Raw genomic sequence first — 26,529 nt, forward strand, 5'->3', positions numbered from 1 at the left:
GCAGCAGTTCCATTTTTAAATACCTGAAGCTAAGCAAGAACCACACTCACTTGGCCAGTTTTGACCCACAAGACGCAAGTCTGGTCCATGCTATTGAGAAGCTTTTCAGTGCTCTGAGATGTGCCAGCTTTCTGTGCAGCCCTCTGCCAGCTCTTTGGGATCAAGAGCTTCTTAGCCCATCCCAACCACAACCCTGAGAAGTGAAAAGGAAAAAATCTGCTTTCACCATGAAATGATTGCTTACAGTGAATGCAGAGCTGAGAAAACAGAAGACTATCTTCCAACAGAGCTACTGTAGAAGAAGTTAATAACAGCTTCAAACTTTAACTAGAAAAAATCATTAGGCAAAAAAAAAAAAGCCAACTTTTTCTTTTCCAGTACTGTCCACTTTCAGGTTTTGTACATCGTGGCAGAATGTTAAGAAATAATAAAGAGTAGAAAAAAAATTAATCTAAAAACCATCTGCAAAATCTTGTCATTTCATAGCTTCTGACTACAATGTCTTATAATAACTAGATGGCAGATGATTTTTAATGATATATACTCCAGATGCTCAAACTCCAGATGCTCAAAATAAGATTTTTTTTTCCTTTCAAGAAGATGCACCTTCCACAAAGACATTCCTGAACATTTGGTTTTTCTTCTTCTAATTATCAGTTAATAGTATGATCTGTTAAGCATTTAGGTTAACCACTTAATAATTACTGAATTTAGGCATCTTGGGCAAGGATGATATCAAACTTCCATTACAAATTATGAAAATTAAATTTTTTAATAGCCATAGAAATTTGCCCAATACTAGCAAAAGCAATAATGGCACAAGAAAACTCAAATATAAGCAGATACAAAAAATTTCAAAAGTTCCTATTACAGATTTCATTTGCAGCACTCTGTGATGCTGTGCTCCCATGAAAACTGTCATCACAATGTGATGAAAAAGAAACCAGGTTCTCATTAATAACACAGTTTGCAATGGTCAGCCTTATTCAGCAGATAGGGCTTTGCAAAATTACAAACCACTTCACTTTCTGTTCTTAGCTGTATGCCCCTTCCAAGATCATAAAGACAATTAAGTGACAGTGTTAATTTTCCGGAAGGTCTGAAGAGGATTTTCCTGTATATTTTGATCTGAAGAAATACTAATTTTGTATTTTACAATATGAACTCAGGGATACACTTGAAGTAAATACAACTTAAATTAAGTAAATATATCCTCATCCTTAAAGATCTGTTTCCTAAATATCTCAATGTAAACAGCATTTTGCATCTTTCTAACTGTAAATTATAAAACAGTTTGATCAAGACTGGTTTAGAAACTAAAATCATTCAACTTGTGCTTCAAGTCATGAATAGAAGGCTGCCTTCCACTGGTCACCAGATCCACTGTAACAGACAAAAGCTGCCTTATAAAGTTGACAATATAATCCCCATTTACAAAACAACTTTTGTTTAACTACTGAAAAAGAACTCATTGAGATGCTAATCATATGTTGCATTGTGGTTTCTGAAAAGCACTAAAAAGCATATTGTTTCAAAAGGCTGCAACATGGGTGACCAAAAAAATACCCCAATTAAAGCAAAGATGACTTTTTCCCTCAGTCTCTCCCGAGTCAGGAATGTGACCATTTTTGTTGCTTTTGTCCTACATAAGATAGTGGGACAGTTTGACTCTGTTTCGTGAGAGCTAGATTAGAGCAGTAACAACAAATTACCAACAAATCTACTACAAAGCTTAGCTTTTCTGAGTTGGTGGGGTTTTTTTGGAGTTGCAGTTCAATGCAAAAACAGGTCTCATGAAAGACAAAAATCATTTAGCTTCAAAAGCACTCTTCAGAAAGAGACAGAAGCAGTTGTATCCTCCAGATATTTCAGACAACAGAAATCCTAGAGGCATCTATGATCCCAATGACTGAAGTGATACTATACAATGACAGCACAGGCACATCAGACTGCACTGGCAGCAACCAAGAGGAGTGATGTGTTTTTAAATAGTGCTGCTTAGACTTTGCTCCAGGATGGGCTATTTTCAACCCTGCTGAGCAAGCAGCAATGTTCACTCACTTGGTGACTTGGAAGCCATACTGTACTGCTGCTTTAATGTGCCTCACCAGAATAGATTTAGACCCTCCCCTCTGACAAGAAGATTTTGTTTCTAACAAAATGGTTTTGATGCACTAGATTCAAGAAGAAAAATTATGTAAACCATTCCCATACCTGAATAATTAAAAACACCCCAACATATCCTGCTCCCATTCACTTTGTAAGACATTAGTAAGAACCAATTTCAACATTCCTTTCTCCAGTTCCCAGAATGATCCATTTACTCTTCCAACAAAGATCACTCCTACAAAACAGCAATAGTAACTTTCAAAAAATCAATTTATCTGCTTCTTTAAGGCACAGTTCTATTTCTGTCAGTATTCAATAACAGTGAAGAGTATTTTTAGTCACTCACTATTTACAGCATAAGGAACTGGGACATGAGACAATCTTCTTACTTGTCTCAACCTTTGAAAACTGGGCACATCAGGCACATCACTGCCTTATGACTCTTACTTTCCTCCTCCCCCTCTTTCCAACACCAGGGTTAGTTAACAAAACCCTTTATGAAGCTGACAGTGACTTTACACAAAGTCCTGCATAAGTGGAAGTCCAACATTCCCACTATCAAGCAGTGAACTGTTCATGAGACCTCTAAGATGCAACACAAAACATAGAAGTATGTGTGAATTATTCACAGAAATGTTATGAATGATCTATCTTACAGTCCCACACTAGACTTTTGTAACTTTTATTACTTTTCCCTCACTACTTTCCTGCTACAGCAGCAAGGCCAGTAATACTCTAACTGCAGCTAACAGGGAAAACTGCCTTCTCCCCTTTGAACTGACTTTCCCCCAGCTGAACTGACCAGCAATGCTCTGTAGAGATGAAATGTAGCTCATGCTGCAGCTTCTCTCTGAGAATCAAAAATATGGAATGTTATCCCATAAAATTATTCTTAAGTATGAGTCTTGTAAGCACCAGGAAAATATACACTTAGTCAGAAAACAAATACTGTTCACAAATCCAGTAAATACTTTTGTTCACAAGCTCTTTAAAATGATGAAAATTCTATTTGCTTTTGGCTTAGTAATCATATTTACAGAATGAGATAACAGGAATGACAAACATTTTTGCCAGCTCACAGCAATTTTAATATACTCAGAGACAGCACACATACTGCCACTGAAAGTAAAATACAAAACACCCACCCAAATTTGCTGAGTTTTTAGTGGAGAAAGATCACTTCTCTTCACTGCATTCACACAAGAGAAGTAATCAAGGAGAGCAATATGCAATAACCCTATTTTTTTCACTGGCTTATGGCACTGAGAAAATTATAATATACAAAGTCAAATCACAATCAAATTTTCCTCATCTAACTTCCCATTCTTTGACACTTCTTTTCACAACATAGTCTCATTATGACATACTTTGAAAATGGTTTATACATATATCATTAATGGAGTGGTTCAAGTAATTTCTAGTGATCTAATCCAAGCCTCCTCATCCAATTCCAAATGAGATTTCAAACTCAAGTCTTCTAGGGTTTGCACAGTGGCCTGATGGGACATGTTTTTAAATGAAGTTATGCTTTAAATTTATTTTTAAGCAAAACTGACATCCTGAAGATAGCTGGAAAGACACTTTGTTAGCTTCAATAACCAAAAGTTAAGCCTTTAACTGACTCTGCTGACATTTACCTTTGATACTTCCTTGATCCCTGAAGGATTCAAACTTGGAATCACAACTTTATTGCAGTACTTTTGAGGTTCAATATAACTTAAGCATCAAACAAAACTGATTTGTATTACATCTGAAGACTGATCATACATAAATAGGCAGGTAAAGTGCAGGAGAACCCTGGTGCATCAGTTCTGAAGACACAAAAGTATTTCATGGTAGGTTTTCATCCTTCTGAGCATTTGCAACTGAAGCCAGATTTCTGGGGCTGTACTTGTCAAATTTAAGTATAATTCTCTGTACCCTTCCATCAGCTATTGTGTAACATGGGACATACTGGGTGCCACCACCTCTTCTTAAGAGCTCTCTGAATGCACATGTGAGAGACACATGCAGGGGAAGCTTTTATTTCACACAAATGTCACCCTCATGAGATATACATAATCATTGAGTGACTGGAACTTTAATTATCTTTTATTTTCCAGATCACATGGAAGAGCAATCAGTACAGATCATTTAAAGAATGTGTTTTTCAAAGAAACATTCATCCATTGGGTAGGAAATGTACTGCTTGCCTGCCAAAGCCTGACTGCTAAGGATTTCTTAAAATGGCAGAATAAAGACTGACTTTGGTTTGCCATAAATCTCTCTCACACCTTCACTGTATATGAATCACTTGAGGACAGCATGATTTACAGGGTCATACACGAGCCAAAATCTCATTTGATGCTTACAAATGGCATACAGGTTTTGACATTTAATAAAAAAAGTATTTCATCTGTAGCACAAAATGGAAGTACTCACTGATATCATCTTCATGATAAATGACAGAGTGGAATGGTAGGTTTCTGTCCTTTATGTATCTCTCTGCTGGCTCAATATAAAAGGTCCCACTGTGAGTTTGGATGAATCCTTCAAATTTTCCATCAATAACAGATCCATGAGTAAAACTTCCCTGCTCACCTGTTAAGGGACAAAGTGTATTAGCTTTTCTATATCCTTCAAAAATCCTTTTTAAGACTACGATTATCCATCACTAAGACAAACAGTTACAGCAAAATGACAGTCACTAAGTTCAGCAGCTTTCCAATCAGGTGCATAAATGAAATGTTTAAAAACCATATAATGCAGAATTCAACTCTGTATTTTAAAGCTGGTACATACACAGCATGTAATTCTATAGTCAAATCCTGTCCTTACACATCCCTTCATACATTAGAAATAATAAACAAAATCAGAGCATATACAGAACTTTGAAAGCTTTCAAAGAAGGACTTCCCTACATTCAAGACATCCATTGTTCTCTTCAAGCATAATCTTCTTAAAACTGTAGCTAGGTTTAAATCTGCATCGAATGAATTTGTATTTGAAACAATCAGGAAAAGTACAACTGTCAAAGTTTAATCACTGACTGCAACAACATGCAGCATCCCAGCAGCCCTTCCCACATAAAGGATGAAAGACTACTCTGCTAAAACAATATTTATATACTCCTCCATTGAGGAAAATTCAGAATCCCACTATCAAAAACCCTTCTCACCTACTCAAAATAAGTGGTAAATTGGTCTGCCTAGATGCATCTGAAGCCCTGTGTTTATTACTTTTCAAAGTTGAAAATGCTCACTTCAAGACTGCAGCACATGGCTTAGAAAGACCTTCAGGAAAACCAAACAAACAGTACAAAGAGGGGCAGAGTAAATCTTAGTCCATTTCTTCTTTCCATCTACTTTTATTTCTCTAATTCTTCTTCATTTTAATCAATTTTATCCTTTGTATTTACTAAAATCAGATATATTACCCTTAGTGATAGCAACTCTATATTCCTTTTACTCCCTTAAACTAAAAATGGCACCTGATTTCTTTTTTCTTCAATGTATACAATTTTTCTTTTTTTAAAATGCATCAGACTTCTGTGAAGAGTATGTTTATAAACAGATTTGAAATTCAAGTTTTATGGGTATGAAAATTATTAGATACAATACTCATTTAAGCGCGACTCATATAAAAGCAGATGGGAGCTCAAATGATAGATGCACTATTAAAGTTTAACAATAATCTAATAATACTGATACTAATTTTCTCCACATCCTATTAGAAAGTTGCTGTTTAAAATTGCTGCACTTTCATCCATTTTAAAGTGTTATACTTACCATAAATGTGTCCAGTGTAAATGTGGGAGGTATCATAATCAATGACTTGGTTTGATATTTCTACTTTAAAGTCATCACTAAAAAGAGAGGTATCTCTCTTCATTCGAAGGTTGAATTGTCTGAAATAAATAAAACAAGATAGTCAATTGGCTTTGAGCTTCAGCTACAAGAGCACTAAATAAAGTACTTCAAAATGACATTTTTGTGCAAACAATCTGCAGATCTTGTAAAATTTATCTGTAGAAAATGTTTTTACTGTACAAGAATTAGACCAGAGCCTAGAAGGATTTTAAAAGCAAGATTCCTTAGATGCTTTTTATATAAGTAGCTAAATTTGCAAGATTTAAGCCAGAAAACATATTAGACTTAAACACATAATTCTGAAGCGCTGACTTGGACTATACACTTGTTCCCAGTCCTTCAGAAGGCACTCGAGTAGTTTAGGAAAAATGAATTTAGGAAAATGCATTTAGGAAAAATGCAACTATTTTACTTTACAGCACTGTGAAGCAGAACAGATAAAAACAGCTTTCACTTATTTTACTTTTATTGATGACACCTAAGATTTAAATAACTTAAATGAATTGTAGGTGAGTTAATCAATGTTGCAACTGAAACTCAAAAAATAAGATGGTCAACAACATCTAATAAATATACTCAAACTGGCAGAGTTACATGAACAACTATGGAAACAGCTCTATTCATTAAATGATTGGGTTCAGTAGCAACCCTACATACTTCAGTGCAAATCCTACTGCCAATCATTATATGAAACAGCTTGTGTGTATGACAACAGGAATTGCATTCAAGCAGGCAACAAAACTGAAGTGTTTTAAAATACCTGACATTATATGAATTCATACCTGTGACAACCATTAGCTTGTTTAGAATTTCATTAGTATTCTATTAAAATTTGTTCAAACATTTGTGCAAATACGGCTCACAAAGTTATTGAAACTTCAGCCATTCCAATTTTAGTCTTGATTTTCTTCCTATATTTTCCTTCACTGCACAATGATGAAATTGAAGGAATATTATAGTTATGTCACCAATTTGTTACACAAAAAGTAACTCTGCTAAGTCAGGTACTTTTGGATTTGAGTCTTCATCTAAAATCCACGACCAGCAGAGCTGACTTTCACAGCAAAAGTTAGTATCCAAGTATGCAACCAACAAAATAACCCAGGCAATTAAGACCATAGTGTAAAGTTGATTAAATCTAGTTATTTCTTACTAGTGAGCTGAAGCATACACAAAGTGTATCTTCACTTTCCACCTGCACATTAAATATGAAACCATAGTTATAAGTATTTTGAAACATTAAGATGCAAACTTCAAGATCAAAAAAAGTCTTGCCTACACTTCAAACCTGGGAAGGGCTGTAGCGACTCATGTTGACTATTCTGTAATGCAAACAGCATTTCACAATCAAACTATATTTATTATTACTGCCACAGTGTTAATAAAGCTTCAAAGCAAGTACTCTCCTCTGGCAATGCGTCACAGGTATCTACTACGAGGTTATGAAACTCTGAGATGTGGCTGGTAGGTGGGGAAGGTTAAACTTCTGCAGTTCCCTGAGACTCAGGCTTTGTGCCAAGCTCAGCAGTGCTCCTAGCACAGCTCAGCAGAGATGTATTTTCTGAGGAAGATCCTCCTGTTAACAAAGGAAGGAACAGTTCACTGTGTACCTGGATACTGGCATCACTAAGACAAGAAGTAAGAATTATTGTTCTTCAAGTTCATCTTTTTACTACCTCTACAACAGTGCTTTTGCAACCCAGAGGCTCATGAGGAAGAGGAAATAACATGAACAAGCAACCCAGAGACACCTGGTAGAACTGAATACCACAAGATTACCCCAACAAGTTTTTTGAGGGTGGGGTGGTGGGCACTGTGGAGACTTGCAGCCACTTTATGTGCTCTCCTGGGCAGAAGTTAAAAATGAACGGGTAGAAAGAAATTAAAACCAACAGCGATGAGAATATGACAAACTTCATTTAAGTACTTGAAAAAGTTATACTCACTTTGGATGTAATACACTGCTCAGGGTGTTACACAGATTGGAGCTCCATTTTAGTTTGAGCTTTCCCTGGGACTGAGTTGTCACACTCAAGGATGGGTCAGACTCTCAGTGCATTTGAACTGAAGTTAGATGGCAAGAGATGTGGGACCCTTTAGAATCTCTCCTCCCTTCTCTAGTATTTGATAGAAGACTTCTTACCTTTCCTCATGAAAGAAAGTTTTTTGGGAAAAAACCCCTCACCCTATATAGCACTTTCCTTTCAGAAGTGTTTACACCATTTCTTTAAAATTACATTTTTCTTCTTGTATTCATGTATGTTGCAAATAAAACTGAGAAGTTGTCTCTAACACTCAACTGCATCAGCAATTTCATATGGCTTTGAAGCACACAGTGCAAGAGAATGCAGGACTTCTGATGTATTAACTCCCATCTATACTGGCAAAGTGGGGGAAAAAACCCAGGACCTGATCTCAGCCTGAAAGCTGGTAATTCACCAAGCTTAGCTTAGTGTAACCCCAGGACCAAGGATGGATGAGCCCTAGGACTGATTTGTACAGCCACCCCAGGAATCCTCAGCTGCTGCTCTCACCCTTACAGACCAGCAGGACAATCGTGGTGCAGTCATGGGCTACCCTTGGTGGCCACCTGGCCACGATTTAGGGCCAGCCCTGAGCTTTGCCTACACATCCAACACTCCAGGGCTTGCTTTTGGGGGGAAGAAGGGGCTCAGTGGAGTGTAATTAAGCTGGGAATGGTTGTTCCTTCTGTGGGATACCCTTCCATCAATATTACCTGGATGTCATTTCAAAATAGATTGTTAGAAGTTATATGTGCAAAATTAAAAGTGTCACCAGTTTAAATTTTAGGAAGCCCCTATTTATTCTCCTTTAATTTTTACCCTCTCCTTGCTTTCCACATTGCTACATAATAAACACTAAATATTCTAACCCATGTTGCTGATTATTAGGATTAGAGAACTATTACAAATAAAAAAAACTCAGCTGTGCTTCACACTAGCAATTGTCTATTTGATTTCTTAACTTAGTTAAACTATTAGATAACCTGATCATCTCTCAGCTATTTTTAAACAGGTCTTTTCTTAGTCATTCAAACATGCTTGATGAGAACAGGATAATCTGTATAAACTGTTCACCTTCTTAATAATGAAAAATTGACAAATACTACTTTACTTCTCCCCCACCAAAAGAGGGAAGAGACAGCTTGGTACTGTGGGGAGGAAAAGGGCAAGGGAGGGTGGAGGAGTAAACAAGCATCTATTCATCTCTACTTCAAATAATTAACAACTTTAGCACATCACCAAACTTCAAACAAATTTTACCCTGGCTTAAACCCAGTAATTTCATGATTCTTCTCAGGACAGGAGACACCAAGGAAGTTAAATGAATCTGTCTATACAATCAGAATATGGTTTCTAAATTAGCCACAATGGAAGAAACAAGAAGCTACAAATAAGCCTTTTGACAATTACGACTTCTACAGCATGCACCAAATTCTTAGTGCAACCCATGCTATTCCTCAGCCTAGAAACACACCAGGCAAAAGATTAACTAATTTCAGAAAAATAATGCCTCTTTTATTTACACACTTTCTGCCTCACAGAAGACACTTCCTAGCAGTAGCAATCCCTGGAACAGAATTAAATCAATTAAGACCAAGTTTTGACCTCACTTATTTGTTACTGCTTCTGTTTTCCACAGATCTGAAAACTGATATTAGTTACTGTATGGCTGCCCACGTGGTTGGGCAGCCATAAAGTTTTTGCCAAAATTTGGAGACCAAATTTTGGCAAAAACTTTACACACATATAAAATTATATAATCTGCTTTGATAATAAACTACATCTCATATAGTAATGGCAGTTCCCGAAAGACTATCAAGAGGTAGATTTTTATTTCTCTTTAGCCTACCTCAGGGAGACTGTGTCCAGTTTGCAAATAACACAGCAATTCAGTCATAATTAAAGAAAAAATTATAGTTGAGAGCATCACACTTAGCTGAGACCCAGTGCTTTGCCATGGACTCATGTTATCCTAAGCTCTAATCAGAGCAGGTACTTGAAAGATAAAAAACCAAAAAACAAACAAGCCATGTTTATATACTACCAACATTCGGTAAAGGGTATATAAAGGCTTACAAGCAAGAGTTTATGCATAATCTATTACTCTATTTCTTTTTAATATGAGTTACCTTTTAAGATCAGTGATTTCACCACAAAGCAACGTCCAAGTACCAAGTCTGCAGACTTGCACACAATGGCAGAAAAAGCTGTTATCTGGCATACAAAAAAGGCACTTGGTGCTATCCGTTTTCTGCCTTTCCTCAGTCAAATTGCTGTAACTGGTGACAGGCCCACAGAATCTCTAAGTGACCAGAGGAGGTTGTTGAGAAAAGAGAAGGGGAAAAAACGAGATGGAGGAGTTACTCCACAGCTGAAAGAAGTGGCTGGGGAAAGGAAACTGAAGGGCATGAGTTGGCAGCAGTATGTAACATGACTTCAGTACAAGCAGAGTCCATTTTTAGGTTCACAGTCCTTTCTTCCCAGTAGGAACCAGAAAAATCCTCACAGCTGTGGCTCCATCACCCTCCTCACAAGTCAGCATCTAGAAAATACTGTTCTGCTTGAGGTGCAAGTCTTTTATCCTCACTTTTCTTACCTAAGAACTCAGACTCTCTTCTTGGAAAAATGGAAGGGGGGGGCCTATAAATGGATAGGGATAATAACTTGAGCCCTTCTATCTAACTGCTTCCATGAGGCATCCCACAATCCTCTCAATTCCCACAAGACTGTCAGACTCATTCCAGCTCTGAACTGTAGTAAATAGAAGGCAGCTTAACAACCTACTGCTGGATTTATACTACCCACAATTCTACAGAACCATCACACTTGAAGTTTTTTTTTTTCATTGTTTTAACTTACAATTAAACCCACACAACATAGTTTATCACTTAATTGATAATTCCCACAGTCCTGCTACTTACACTAAAGAAAACTTATCTTTGAAGCAGCACATGATAGGGTCTCCAGGTTTATCACTCTTTCTTTGATCCACCTAGATGCCCACAGAATCATCCCCTAGTAAGTGTTTATGTAAATCCCAGTCTCTACAGTATTTCAACACTCAGCCATCCCAGCTAGAACGCCTGCAACTTATGTTTGTTTTCCATGAGCACCTCTAGGGTGACACTTGTGGTTATTCAGGTATCTTTCCCGACCTTCAGAAGTCAGACTTGCTGAACTTGGTATTCTAGAACACTACAGTAAGGATGCAGCCTTCATTCCAAAGCATTTCCCACTGATTACTCTTGATACGCACAGCTGCAAACACAAGCTAGCCCAGATCACAGAAACCATCCAAGCAGGATTTCAAGAAGCTACATGCTGGCTAATTTACACCCTGAGAAGGTATCTCTCTGTCCTGAAGAGGACAGTGTACAGATTTTAAAGGCAGAACAGCCTTTACCCAAGGTTGACTTTTTTTTCCTCCCCCCTCCTTTCAGTAAAACTTCTTTGGGAAGTTCAGCACGGACTTCCTGATTTCCTGTTTAGTGAAAATAACCTTCCCATCTGTATTTACATGAAGTTGGCTATTTATATGCAATGCCATGTTCGAACAAAAACAAGGTATCAAAAATCAGAAAACAGGTAAAGATGTACTAGAATACAAGCACAAGCAAAGTTACTACATGAATTCAAACTATAGAAGTAGTTATGAAAGAAGCTTTCTTAGTTAAACAAGTAAAGACACAGAAGATAAAGCCACTAGCTGATAAGATGAGCACATAGCTTAGGTACATTCATTTAAATATAGATTTTAAGAACATGACTTTCTCAGAGCATGGCTGTGTCTACTGAAGTTTGCTGGCCAGGGAGTAGAGCTGGAAGCCATTAATACCAATTTAAGCAGTACAGTGGAAATGCTGCACCTTGGCCGGGCTGTCCAACCAGTCCAACACTATTGTACCATGTGTCTCCCAGACAGACCCAAGTGAAACATCAAATGCCTTTTTTCCTAAGGGCTACACATAATCCAGCTCACTGTATTTAAAGTCATAAAATGCAAGACATTTAACCCATAGATTCAGCCCCCAGATTTTAACTTCATTTCAGCTAAAAAATGCATAAGAACCCTGCTTCCCAATTCTCTGCAAGATCAAACTGCTATACCTACAAGCACCAGCATAGGGTGAGTTTGGTTTTGGGGTTTTTTTGACAAAACAGGTGTAGGAACCTGGTTCACCGGTGTCTTGTCTGACAAGTTATCTGTCAAGGTATATAACTTAAAAGGTCCAATAGATAAGTAATGATTGAAGAATTACCACAGAGCAGTGAATAATACTAAGAAGACTACAGTAAGAACTAAACATATCAATTTTTTTTTCCTTTTTAAATTCAGGACAGCCTAAAATAAGTTGCAATAAGTGAATCTTGTAAAAAATTCACTTGGTAAAATTAATGAAAATAATTCTCCAAAGTTTCCCAAAGGCAACCAGTAGGTTCTATTTGATTACTGCTGAACCAACCTACTTAAGAAGCTGAGCTGTTCAGGGGTATGTTTAAGAGCACATGGAATTGAAAGAGACACAACATACATTTTCAGATTAGTCCAGTAATACTGAATCTGCTTTTTGTTCTAACAGGCTCATGGAACATAGAAGGCAGATCCATTTTATGAATTGAGCTCTGTGCTGTATGGACAATTTAAAAAGTACTTAAATTAAAAGCCATAAAAAGAACATCTAGTGTAATAAAAACCTTAAGTTGATGATTAAAAGTCTTCTTTAATGCAACAGTAACTAGCTCAGTAACTTCAGTCCATCTCAGCATGGCAGCATGCTCAGAACACCACTTTGAAAATTCAGCTTATCAAGTATTATTTCTCTGCAGGTATCCTCCTTTGTTTTCACAAACTAATCAAATATGGCCAACAATTATGTTGTTTAAACACATTTACCAGTTCTCAGTAATGAGGGCAATATGAAGGATTACAGCTGACTACAGAATCAAGCATTAAAAAAACCCCTCAGACTTAATTAAGAACTGAAATTTTGTGGTCCACAGTTTCCCTGTAAGGACCACGTACAGACCATACGCTCCTACAAACATGTCTGAACAACTTACAGTATTTCTCAAATAATAGAATTTTTAGAAAAATAGAAAAAATGTAGCTAAACTAAAACATCTTAAAGAAATTACTGACATATCTTTAATTTAATAATAAGCAGGTGTTATCATGTGTTCAAGTACCACTTGAAAATTCAACTGTTCACTCAAGTTGTGTGGGCACCTTTCCCAAGCAAGAGTCATCAACTAATCTAGGAGTGTTGAAAGAGGGTGTGGATGGACAATTAACAGGATCAAGCAAAGAATTAGAAAGCATAAGTTACTAGTAATGCATTACATAAAAAACTGACTGAAAATAGAGTTAAACAATACACAGACATAATTTTTCCCTTCTGAATGCATCAGCTTCTCAGGAATTCCCAGTTCTGTCACTAGGTAAAAAGTACAGGTACAATATCAGACATCATCCAAGTTTTTCAAGCTCTATCCTCAAAATGACTATGAAGTATTCAGCATATTTCTGACACTCTACAGTGGATAGAAATTCAGGTCAAGATATTCTATGATTAATATATTGCAAATATTTCTACTGAAAAAGGGAAGAAAACTTTCCAGTTTCTCTGCAGGGGAAGAGCTGTGCCCAGAAGTGAACAAGTGCAAGTGCACATTTTGTGATCAGATGAAAGCTGTATAAAATCCAATGTCTATTTGAGTGATGTCCCAACTTCCTTTTTGAAACTACTGACATTACCTTGACATGCAAAAGGAACTTACTCTATTTAAAATGCTTCACTGTATCTCAAGGCAGTGTCAAAGGCATTCTTCTTTGAATCAATCCATGTATTTTGGGGAGTCTGTGGTATATTTTGCTTTCTGAGGGAAAGGGCTGTGGGGTGGATAAAACACTGTTTTATATTAACCAAGTACCTGGGATTAATACTGTGCATTCGTTAACTTTGTGTGAGCCTTTCCTGGACTCAAAGGGCACCTTAAATTAAATCACACTAGAACACTCAATATGAACTGCCAAGTGGAAGAGCTCTGATGCACAAACCAGGATCATTTCAAACCTTCATATTCCTTCCAAGTTGAAGCATTACAGAAATAAGCACATTTTACACCACTGGGGGAGCAATAATGCTGATTAATCTAATACATGGTTTATTATTAAAAAGAATTAATAAGGATTTGTAGCTCAGTTTCAGCAATTTTAATTGTCCTTTTAAGTTAGTTTTCAGCATTGAAGAGTGTGGCTGGTTCAGTCTAGTTCATTGCATTTACCATAAGTTGTATTTCATATTACCAAACAACAAAGATTTTGAAAAAATTTCTATTCTGAGCAGTATATTGTGTGGCATCTAACTTTCTGATCAAAGTTAAACAGAGAAGGTTTCTCAGTGACAGCACATTATGCATTCATTTGTAGTATTGCTAAATCTGGTATGAAAAAAGGTAGCTTTGGTACATTTCAGTATCTATTTCATTATTTAACTATTAGCCCATCATTAAATGGCCCATTTCATTTGGTATAAATATGTAATATTTAAATTGTGGGTTTATTTTTTTCTTTTTCAACAGAAGGGTACTATTAGATACAGTTCTTAGATCTAAGCCCACTGAAAAGGACAGATGCTACTTCCACAATCCTAAAATACTGGTAGATGCCAGCTATTTTCTGGACAATGAAACTAAGTCTGATGAATGCTTATCTGGCATATGTCAGCACTGCCACTGAAAAGGCTGGTACTGCATCCTCCCTCTCACCACTGCTGCTTAGTTCTGCACTCCTTCTCCTTAAAGCAAATTTGCCTCTACACTGAACAGAAGAACCAATTAACCTCAGTTAAAAATAAGCAGCCAAACCACTTTCCCATCTTGACTGGCCACGTGAGCAGCAGGTGCTTCCTTTGGCACACACCAAAAGATGAAGTTTAGAAGTGGTCACAGAGACACAGCCTGAGAACCACTGTGGCCCAGCTTCACTTGCTGCTGCCAGCAGAGAATGGCAGTAAATATTAGGACAGCTTTTCTATTGTTTCCTGGCTACAAATCACAGCCATTTCATCAGAACCCAAATCAACAGATAAGACTGTCATTTCAGTCCTCATACGTAGAAGCTATTTACTATATTTACTAAGTTAAGGGGATGCAAGTTGGACATCTGTGTGCCAATAAACCACTACACCTGGACAAATCCAAATGGATCATTTGGTAAAAGGCCATTAAAAAAGATCAGGTGTAAGTTTTCAGAATCTCAACTCTCATGTTGACTGAATGCCTTTAAGTTTCACAATCTGTTTTTAAATGCCACAGCACTTTAAAAGTCCACAGCCTGTATCTACATCATTCAAGTGTTCTGCAAAAGCTTTACTTCCTACCTGCACACAAAGTAACTCGAATACTTGATAGAAAGGTTTTACTTTTGTCCTTGGCAGTGATGACATAAATCACTTAGTTATTCACAATAAACCAGCTGCAACTGCAAAAAGCCAATCCTATTTATACAGCTTCTCAAACTGCTACATACCTTCAAAGCAAATAAACAGACTCTGTGAAGTAATACCACTTCACTTGATCCTTCCTAATTTATATTTAAAGCAAAATGAAAATATTTTTTAAGAACACATCCAAATTGATAAACAGGAACTTTGGACTAAATTTACATCCTGTCAACTACCCTCTCTTTGGCAGGAAGTGTTAGATGTGCCACAGGAAACTACCCAAATCCTAGATTATGGACTGGTTTAACCTTACAGGCAGTTTCCAATCAGCCTCCTCAGTTAATGATGGATTTGTGCCTCAGACCATAGGGATTTATGATCAATTCCACATATAAACACCAACATTTTTCTTCATGAGTAAGGGCAGCTGTTCCCAAAATATTTATAAACCTGACTGACTAAAGTCTGGTCTTCGTTTGTGATGGAAGAGAGGAAATTTTTTTTAGACATTATCCTATGTGCAACTACCATTTTTACAGGATAAGGATTTTCAACCCACCCTCTCACCACAAAGAGAACTCAGAGACTAAGCTAGCAGCTCTTACAGAAGATTATTATGGGATCTCTACCAGTGACAAGATGAACCTGCTCAAGTGACCTGAAATGTGGCCTTGTCCCAGCAACTCTGGTTTCATCCTTCCTCTATCACTCCTTCAAGTCACACTGATTTTTTTTCCCCCCAAATAATTTTTAGACAGATTAGTGTCCAGATGCTATTCCTTGCTTGGCTTTAACACTAGCAGTGTTAGCACAAGGATGATGCTGGGAATGTGGTCAGGCCTGTTTCTCTCTGCAGCAGTGCACACTTCAGTGAGCTTAAATTATCCACCAGCCTGCAGCTTAGAAGTGGCAGCATTAGGCTCAAACTGAACTCCACTGCCTTGAAACCTTGCTGGAGATTTAAAAGTAGCAAGGTTTACACTGTGGGGAGCCTCTGGAGCATTCTACTCTGCAGGCTTGTTTATTAGAACAATTTAAGAGGGAAAACTAGAGACTGCCAGTGAAGTTACAGCAGAGACAGCAGCACTATGACTCTTCTTTCAACAATAAAATTCCTTGGACTAAAAATCACACTTGAAAACAAGGTTTTAAGGACAGGGCTTTAATATCAGGGTTTGGGATGTAGTTCCACAGCATTTAGAAATACAATCCTAATGCTGGCCTTCCAGGAGCATGCACTGAAATTCAGTCATTACATCAGAAACCTCCAGGAACAACAGTTCATTCCCTGAAGAAATGACAAGCTGGCACAAAACCAAAACACTTGCTCAAAAAAACAATATCCCAAACAGATTCAGGAGACCCAGGTTTACATTTTCTCTGTTAAACTTCTTTTGTTTTGACATATGGCTAACAATTATTTATCAAGTTCTAAATACTGAATTGTAACTGAAATAACAAGAAAAACAAGGGCATTACACATTCCTGAAATATATTAAGAGAGTGGTGCTGCAAAGGAGGGAGTCACAGAAACTAAGATACACAAATATTATAACTTTCTTCCTGTTATCCTGGGTTATACAAAAAGCAGGCAATTCCAAATTGCAATGAGATCTTCCTAAGTGAAAACCTACAAATTATACTTCAGTTGGTCACACTGAATATCTAATTTTAGCACTGGATCCTTCATGGTAAATGCAAGGCAAAGCATGTCTTGGAACAGTAACCATCTTTCCTCATGTCAAATAATTTCTAAATTTCACAATATCATAAAAAATCAGATAACACCAGTACACACAAACCAGAACATTTTTGGCCTATTTTGTAGCTTCAAATGCAATTTGAAATGTTACTTTTTCTCAATTACATTTTCTCAGGCAGTTTGGCACAATTCTTGGGGAAAAAAAATGAAGAAAAAACCAATTATATATGTAACACAAAACTACATTATAAACTCAGAATCAATTACCATTCTGTTTCAAGCATGATTCCATTATTTAAGCTTCAAAGTGTATTAATAGTTACCATCAGATGTTTGAAGAAGGCTTGCAAGAAACAATTTCATACCTAAACACTAGAGAAAATACTTCATAGAAACCGCAAACAGTGCAATGTGGTGGATTCCAGCTAATGTTATTTTGGTGGTTGTATTTCATCCTTTCCATTTCACTAGAATCAAAACACATGAATGAAATATTCAGAGCAAACACCTTCTAAGATATCACTAACCTTCCATGAGCATGGAAATCCAGGCGCAAGAACTGCTCTTCATGTGACACTGCTCTTTTGGCACGCTGGTGTTTTTGGTGTAACAAATCCACATCGTAGGACAGTCCTTCATAGTGTCTAATGTACTTATTCAGAGGGTTTCCATACTGGCCTGAAAAACAGAGACAACAAGGTTCTAACCATACTACCAGGCATGGCAGACCTGTGGTGCAAAGCAGCTGGTAACAAGGACACAAATTCCACATTATATCCATTATAACTTATTTTTCTCATTTGTACACATCAGATTCGTTCTACTCTAGTTCCCACAGACAGGACACAAAATCTGCAGCTACAAGTGCATCAGATGGGCCTTTTAAAGCATCTTCTACTTGAATATCAACACAAGTATAGTTAATTTACTCCAAAACTACTCCACAATGCAAACTACATCACTGTCAACAGGAATTCTTGAGAGATGTTTTAGAAAAGCATTCCTGATTCAAAATAAGACGTGCAACAGCTGAATATCTCTCTTCAGGTTCCCAGAAATTGTGCTTCCAACTTCACTCTGAAGTCATGAACCACACTACCTGCTCAGAATGTTTGTATTCTACATGTGAAATATCCAGGGAAATTAAGAGCAAATCATGACACCTAGCAACACATTTTTATCACATGGAATGTTTTACCACATGGAAAAGTTTTATTAAAATGTATCTCCAGAGATGTAGATTCAGTTCAGTCTATTTTGCACAATTCCTTCTAGGGTAATATTTATGCCTTAAGTTAAAATGAGTTCATGGCAGAAAATGGCAAAGATTTTTACCCTCCTATCCTGATGGAAGAAGAGACCCTAATCACTAAAAGAACCCCAAAATACAACTTGTGGAGAAAACCAGAAGAACTCTGAATTATGCAAGAAGAAACAATACAATCTCGTAATCAATTTAACTTCAAACCAAACTATATGTTAGTTCTCAGGCACTACATGTGGTATTTTTCTTCAGATCACTAAAAAGATAGCCAAGTAAATTCATACTTTCAAAAGCATTGCTTACATTTAGCAGCCATGTGCACAAGATGATATTGCTGTATCTGTTTAAAATTCAATTAATGCTATACTGCAGAGAAATCCCATTCAAATTTACTCACAGTACTGTAGGCTACTGCAAATGTTGACTCTTCATTGTTAACTGCAAATACAGTCCAATAACAAAACTTCATTCTAATTTCCTCTCAATCTTAAGTCTCAAAATAAATGTCCATTCTCACTCAGCTTTCCAAAAAGGAAAGCATCTTAGGCACCTTAAAATGTTTAAAATGTGTGGTTCAAGAAAGTCTACATTATTTCTAATGCCAGTAAGGCACAGGATCATTACAAAGTTTCAGTAACTAACAGTTTTGAGGATGCAGAATGTTGTCTGTGCTTGCCGTTTCTCTCATCATTTCCAACATAATCCCTCCAAAATTAACCATAACACCTCCTATAACCCAAGAACTTCTATGTACCAAATCAAATTGGCCTGAGATCATGCACGATATATACACGTGCCTGACTACAGATACATGCTTTCCAATTCCAGGTGTATGATCCAGAAGTGTCAGCATTTTACGAAGACAAGCTTCAAAATTAATTGATATAGGCTAAAACTTTAAAGTTTTAATTGTTAAATGAACCTGAATCTAGACTAATGTATTAAAAACTTGCTTCAAGAACTTGATCAAAACTAGAAAGTATACTGGAGAATCTGTACACTCCTGTGCTTCAGAATCATCTTTAAATTTTCTGTGGTAGGAAGCTTGTAATAATGCACTCCTTTAAATGTTACAGACCATTTTTCTTCTCGGTATTCCAAGACACTTTGAACAGCTTCAGGCACCCAGAAAAAAAATTTTGAAGTGTGACAACTTACTGAAGACCCAATAACACTTGGCACTCGATCCAGGTCTCATGACCACGTGAAAAGATGAGAGACAGCGTTTAACTGAGTCACAAAGAATAGTTTTTAAGTGCTAGCTACTGTGACAAGACAGCAAAAGACTACTGACATTAGAAGTTTTATAACTGTTCTCTCAACCAAGGAAAAGCAGAGGGTTTTAAGCAAAGCTATTTCTTCTTAACAACAAGAACAAAAAATTAATACACTTGGTATGATCACACAGGGAAACAGCACTTTCTTTTCCCTTTCTCCAAAACTTAAAGAACTCCTTATGTTTTAAGTACTCTCATAGCAAACACTTAACACAAACACTCCTGCTGCTCTCTTCTTGCTTAAGCAGAGCAGCTGCGCACCACCTAGAGCATTATGGCTTCTCCAAAAAGGGACTTAATGCTTCAAAATTAAGAGTTTCACTTTCAGAAACCTCTATAACATCAACATTGCTAAAGCATTCAAAGTCTGCAACTGATCACACTCTCCTTGTAATCAAACCAGCTACCTAGCAAAAGGGATTATCTTCTTTACAAAGGTAGCTTAATAAATAGCTCAACCATAGTAACACAAGAATCTATAGAGGATTCTGAGGCAAAAGTTCATAAAATTGAGGTACATGAGGCAGGTAGACCTGCCGGCTCCAGTTTCTGTAATTAGAAGACTGTATCAAAAAGGAAGAAGTCTTTCACAGAATCTGGAAGTGGCACACCCCAAGAAATCATTATGATAGCACACACCAGATCCCAACCTCTGTTACAAACTACTGCCGTTATTTTCTGTAAATGAAATACTAGGGGTTTGGGGTTTTTAACAAAGATTGCCTGACAAAGATCTTTTCAATTAAGGATACAATCAGGAAGCCCACAGTAAGAAACACTGAACCACGAACACCTAAATGTAGTTTATGGGAACTGCTCTGCAAATTCCATGTGTCATGTTGCCATCAACAAAACAAAACAGCGTGATGCCTTCCAGGCAATCTGGTGGAATAAAACAACATTACACTCCACCTAGACACTAAGCTAGGAGACAGAAACCCTTTAGGATACAGACATCAGAGACTGACAAGGGGATGGCTTTTGAACCTGACAGTATAGTCTTCCAAAGACTTGCTAAACTAGATGTGGCATTTCCTGTGACAAATTCCCTGCAGGAACGAAGCTTTACTCTCACCAGCTTAGAACCAAACACTAGGAAGGACTTAAAACAGAATCCAGCAGAGCATTTAGGCAAATGTCTCAGTGTGCCAGTCCCTGTGAAAGATGTTTTGTGTGTGAGGATATACAACTCTTCAGGATCCCTAGAGAGCTGTGAAGCATCTACAGTTGTTGTTGTTGTGAACAAACAAATCCCACTGGACAGGTATGGAGTCTGAGACATGTACTCTCACCTCCTAACCAGCCTTGTGCAAAGGCTAAACTGGATCATCCATGTGATTTTAGCTGTAAGCTTCCTGGCACAAGGTGAGCAAACACATGTAACAGTTGTCTGGTGGTACGTGCTCAACGATTCCCTGGTCAGTTATTTCCTCAGAGAAATGAAGAGCTTCCTCCCCCAGACAAACCCTTCCCAGTCTGCAGGAGAGAAGCAGCACCTGCAGCAGATGGCATGAGCAAGGGAACACTTCAGCCACCTGGATATACAGAAGTCCACAGGATCAGATGGGATGCATCCAGGAGTGCTGGGGGGGCTGGCTGACACCACCTAAAGGCTTCCATCACCTTTCTAAAAGGTTACTGTTATAGAGGGGAGCTCCTGACAAATGTCGTCCCCATCTTCAAGGAGGAGGGCCTGGAGAATTACAAGCTGGTCAGACTAATCTCAGTGTCTGTGGAGATTCTGGAGGACATTTTTATAGAAGCTAGCTCCATGCACAAAACAAATGACTAGTAATAAACAGTACTGAAAGGTTACCCAAGTAAATATAAATATCTCATTTTATACACATCGTTATAAAACAGAATAATATTTAACTTCCCATAAGAGGATGAATCAAGCATGCACTGTTCTAAAAGATGAAGTTTGCATTAAACCACTCAGATTAAGACTTGCATGACAAATGCAAACAGCTCGAGCACAACTCAAGTTTGTTAGTGGGGTGGAAAAAAACACAGAATACAACTTGACAGAGTATCAGAAATTGATCAGAAGCCAAGCTAACTCACCAGACAAGTCTTATTACTGCAAGCATCATCACTAATTTGCAGATTTAAAATGCCAGCATGAGATAAACATCTTGTAGAGAATTATGATTGTAATTTAAATTAAGATAATCAAAGCAACTTTTGCTTCAAGTTATTCTCAACATAGAGTTTATCCATCTTACAAAAAAGCTCCATTTACATGGGACATTAAAGAATGTACACTGCATTCAGATTTAGCAAGGCAGAAATTCTACCATATACCTCCTGGCTTGAACTTCTCAGAAGAATTTATTCAGGCTGTTGTTTCCAAACTGCCAGCAGAAGGGCAGGCCCTGCTGCCCTTTTACACCCACTCTGCTTCCATTCTTCCCTTGCACTGGCACTAGGTTCAGCTGAAAAAATATTCTCTCTTTTCTGGTTTTCACCAAAAACTCACTTTTCAAGTGAGTTTTTGGTGAAAGAAAAACATGTAATCAAGAAGCCAAGTCAGGATCATTTCCCTTCACTGAGGCCTCCATTTAGTGCATGGTCAGACAGTATGGCAACACCAGTGCAAGCAGCTGTCTGCTTTTTATTGACTCTCTTCCCCTCCACCCTGTGAAAGTCCCACTTCTTCTTTCCCATCAGGCCTGGGTTTGCTCAATAAAGCAACTCTAGTTACACATCTGGCAGGAACTGATTAATTTTTTTCCTTTGGATTGACTTCTCATGCCAGGAGGAGAGGTGGGAGTGCATGGCCAGGGCAGGACCACCAGACAGCAACAACTCAGTACAGCAGCTCTGCCATGCTGCAAAATGAACCTTTGGATCTTTTAAAAGTATAAACAAACTGCAGTCTGAGGCTTTTGGGCAACAGTATTTCAAAGCAATCACCTAAACACCTAATTTTATTTATTTTTAATTACCATAGGCATTTCTGAAACAACCATCTGACAGCTGTCTTTACTAGGCACTCTCTCAGCCATAATGTTTTTATTTCAAACTCCAAATAAATGCTGGAAGCTGAATGCTGCCATATTTATGAAGGCTACTGTTCTTCTCAATTTATAATAAGAACACAACTAAATCACTCAGATGCTGATAGCTTATAAATGCCTTCCCACAACTCCCCCATGTGTCCAGAAAAAAAGCAGAATTTCTCCCATGCTCACTGGGAAATAGGCAGTTCAATATCCAGCAGCACAAGACATCAAGATACAACTTGGAAATCCTAGCAACATAAAAAGAGCATGTTGTACCAGTGACAAGAAACTATTTATCATATATTTGCAATGATATTCAGCATTTCATCAGCCTAGCCAAAGCATGGTCACTCTTGTTAAATCCAAGCTGGTCAGAGACCTCAACAGTTCTCCTTTGTGTTTGCTATTGTTCTTTCACTTTTTTTTTTAATGACCCTTAGGGAGAAGGAGAGGTTAAATTAGGTATTTCCACTCCTCTAAGAACATCATTATGCATGGATAATTAAGTACTGATTAATATACCTGCATGCATCTTCATCACATGCAACAAAGCATGCTGCAAAAAGCTGCCAATAAGATTACCCAACTTAAGCACCACTTCACACACATCAAAATTCATGACAGCAGCAGTGAGTGAAGAGATGCCTTAAGCCAAGCAATTCCAGGGGTGTTGGGAAAACGCTGAGATTCACTTTTAAAAAAAGAATTCTTAAAAGTCAAGGTACATATACCGTATCTCAAGTAGACACCAACACCAGAAACTAAATTCTAGCTTTCCCTAATTACTAACAGAAAGAAAACAAAATAAATGGTGTGGCTCTTCCTTCTTATACTATTTACACAGTATTCAAGCTGACCTGCTGGACCATTGTTTTATGAAAGTGATATTTATGCAGTGGAAGCAAAGAAAGCAGAAGAAAACAGTAGAAGTGATCTAAAACCAGAACCTGACCAAGAATGTTTCTGAGTCTTTTAGGCCAAACTTCTGATAACGTGTCTGCTTCAACCACACAGACATAACCTACCAAAAGCTATGAAGCAGCCCAAGACAAACTCTGCAGCACATTTCACAGTGCAGCAGCACTACTCAGATTGCTTTTGATTGCATTCCCCTCACATAATTTTAAGAATAACATAAACAACAACTGAAAATAATTTAAGAAAAATAAGAGATTTTACTAAACCTTTTCAAAGAAGCCATCCCAATTATGCTGCACCATGTTTTAGAAGTCGATTTTATGTTTCATACTTAGCTGTGAGCTAATGTTACAGTTGGTTCTGTTAATCTATACCTTTATATCTGAAGATCATTACAATAGAGTATGCAGAGTGCCTGCACAGTACACGGGCACAAGGCATTGTGTAATTCTGAAAGAGTTCAAACTCGGGTATCCCCTAAAAATACACCAATCTTAGACCAAACATCCAAACCCCTAATTATTTTTAAGTGTAGATTAATGAAATTTTCAAAGTTATTACTATTTAATACCTATGTGGCTTAAAACCAGACAACTTTACAGATAAATGAAACTTAGCTTCAAGATCTGTGTAAGATTAATTGAGACCAAATGCACTGCACATAAATGAAATGCAAATTGTTGGGTTCTTATCAGTCCTTTCCAGTTTGCACTGCTCTCACAGCAACTTCAAGAATCATGAACTTGCCCTTTCCACGCAGATATTAATGCCTGCCTAGAAGGAAAAATACACAAATGAAGAACCCTATTTTTCAATAATTAAAAATATTTGCATTATATAAGAAACTGTAGAAATGAGAACACAGATAAAATAGACCTTCCTAAACTTAAAAGTCTATTTTTAATTTAACACAGAACTATGGCAAATCTTTTGTAATTACATTCAGACTTTTACAAACAATGTTCTACTGGATATTTTAGAGATGTGTAATGTCACTATCACTATATTTCTGTGCAGCATTTAAAGATTTACCTGCACTGCTACCCACCAAACACATGCACTTCTACCAACTAATAGTGAGGTGTGCTTCCTACTGCCTAGAAATGTTGAAGGTGTCCATTCTTCTCTCAAAGAAAAAAATTAACAGGAATTTTTGAAATACATTTCATGAACTTTTGTCTGTATATCCAGAGAACTGCACCTCACATTTTTACTACAATTTTTAAGGCACAACTGCCTTCCTTGAATTAAACAGTGAAAACAACCCTCACAACTGGTTAATTAATTATTTTGAGTTAGTTCTGTGCCAGCACCTTTTAGTTCAGAAAACAAGGACGCCTTGCCAACAATTAAGTCATAAATATCTCGACAGCTTACAAAAATTTACTAAGAAAAACCTAAATTCTTTGGTGCATCCCACTCCTAATCATATAAATAACAGGATGGCTTCTGACCACGCAAATCACCCTGCTTTTTTTCTCACGGCTTAGCCACAAGTAAAAGCTACTGAAGTTTCCCATACTTTGATGTTACTTTTTGAGAATGTGTGGAAGACCAGCATTTAGGTCTAGCTTCTTTGTTAATAAACCTACATATTGATGCACACAGAGGCAGAGCCCAGATAAATCAGAGAGGTGCCAAATGAAACAGAGGAAACAAGTCTTTATCAGTTGTTCCACCCACAGTTCTCTAGAAACACCCTCCCAAGTCCACCCTTTCCGAAACTCTCTCTCTGTACAAAGTCGAAACTATTTTCCCTGCCATAATTTGCCCCATTAACATGACCAGTCGCAGTGGAGAAACTGCCCAGTTCCTAATGCTGAGAAACAATTCCTAACGGGAGCCGATACAGTTACACGTCCCCATAAACACAAGGGAGTTTTGCCCCCGCCTGGGAGAGCGGAGACCCTCCTGGAAGTCACGGTCACACTTCGGGAAGAACTCGGGCTCCTCTTTTATTTCCTTAAGCTGAACTTTCCGCCTGCCCGTCCTTCCCGGTTTCGGGGAGAGAGAAGCGGCCTCGAGGGCGAGGGCAGGGAGCCGGGAAGCGGCCACCGGGACCGGGCGGGAAGTCCTGAGGGACGGAAGCGGAGCCGGGAGGGAAAACAAACACAGCCGAGCGCGGAGAGAAGGACCCGAGGGGGAAGAAGAGCGGAGAACAAGTGACCCGGTCCTCGGCGGGGAAAGTCCCGGGCAAGGCGTGGGGGCACCAGGCCGGCCCCGGGCGGCGGGGGAGAGGCCCGGGAGGGCTGAAGCGGCGGGCGGAACGGGGACCCGGTTGGCGGCCCAGCCGCGGCCCTGGCGCCGGGGCGCCCCGGAGAGCGGGGCCCGCCGCCCCCGGCCCCGAGCGCCGGAGACAGGAGGGAGAGAGAGATACAGAGAGAAGAAGGAGGGAGAGAGGAAGGGAGACAGCCCCAAACCAGGGCCCCGCGAGGCCGGGCGGCTCCTCACCTCCAGCGCCCGCCGCGCAGGAGCACAGCAGGATTATCGTCCCCGCCAGATCCATCTCCACCGGGCGCAGGCCCCGCCGCCGCCGCCTACCCACGGCACATCCGCCCCAGACCGGCGCCGGGCGGGATGGGGAGGGGCGAGCTGGGCGCCTCCCTCCGCTTTGTCCCCCGCCGCTCCGGAGGACTGTTCCCGCCCACGGAACGGCCGCGGATCGCCCGGGATCGACGGCTCTCCCGGCAGCTCTGCCCCCCCTCCCTCCGCTCCGCGCGCCGCCGCTCCCTCCGCCCGCGCGCGCGCCAGACGCCGCCGGCGGGGCGGGGCCGCGGGACACGCCCAGAGCGCGCGGAACGCCCCGCCCCGCCCCGCGCGCAAGGGGGCGGAGCCAGGCGGAAGGGGCGGAGCCCCCTGAACACGCCCGGGGGCGGGGCTGCACGAGGGCGGGGCCTCTCCCGCCGCTTCCGGGGCCGGCGCTCGAGAGCCTTT

At 38.9% G+C, this 26,529-nt stretch overlaps 1 protein-coding gene across 2 annotated transcripts in view; it reads right to left on the bottom strand.

The window, feature by feature from the left end:
* The window catches only part of ADAM10 (ADAM metallopeptidase domain 10), a 42,796-nt gene extending 16,511 nt beyond the window's left edge, over nucleotides 1-26,285 (bottom strand). The window contains exons 1-4 of one of the 2 annotated variants that reach the window (XM_030228391.2): nucleotides 26,047-26,285; nucleotides 17,656-17,806; nucleotides 5,877-5,995; nucleotides 4,531-4,689 (exon numbers count right to left, since the gene is read on the bottom strand). In XM_030228391.2, coding sequence (XP_030084251.1) covers nucleotides 4,531-4,689; nucleotides 5,877-5,995; nucleotides 17,656-17,806; nucleotides 26,047-26,101 — 484 coding nt within the window. In that variant the 5' untranslated portion in view covers nucleotides 26,102-26,285. Of the gene's footprint in view, nucleotides 1-2,214; nucleotides 2,383-4,530; nucleotides 4,690-5,876; nucleotides 5,996-17,655; nucleotides 17,807-26,046 lie in introns of those variants that run through there. The other variant, XM_050978531.1, reaches the window with a different exon arrangement.
* Nucleotides 26,286-26,529: the final 244 nt, after the last annotated feature.

This window comes from Serinus canaria, chromosome 10 (genome assembly GCF_022539315.1).
Source record: "Serinus canaria isolate serCan28SL12 chromosome 10, serCan2020, whole genome shotgun sequence".
In the NCBI taxonomy this organism is placed as follows: domain Eukaryota; kingdom Metazoa; phylum Chordata; class Aves; order Passeriformes; family Fringillidae; genus Serinus; species Serinus canaria.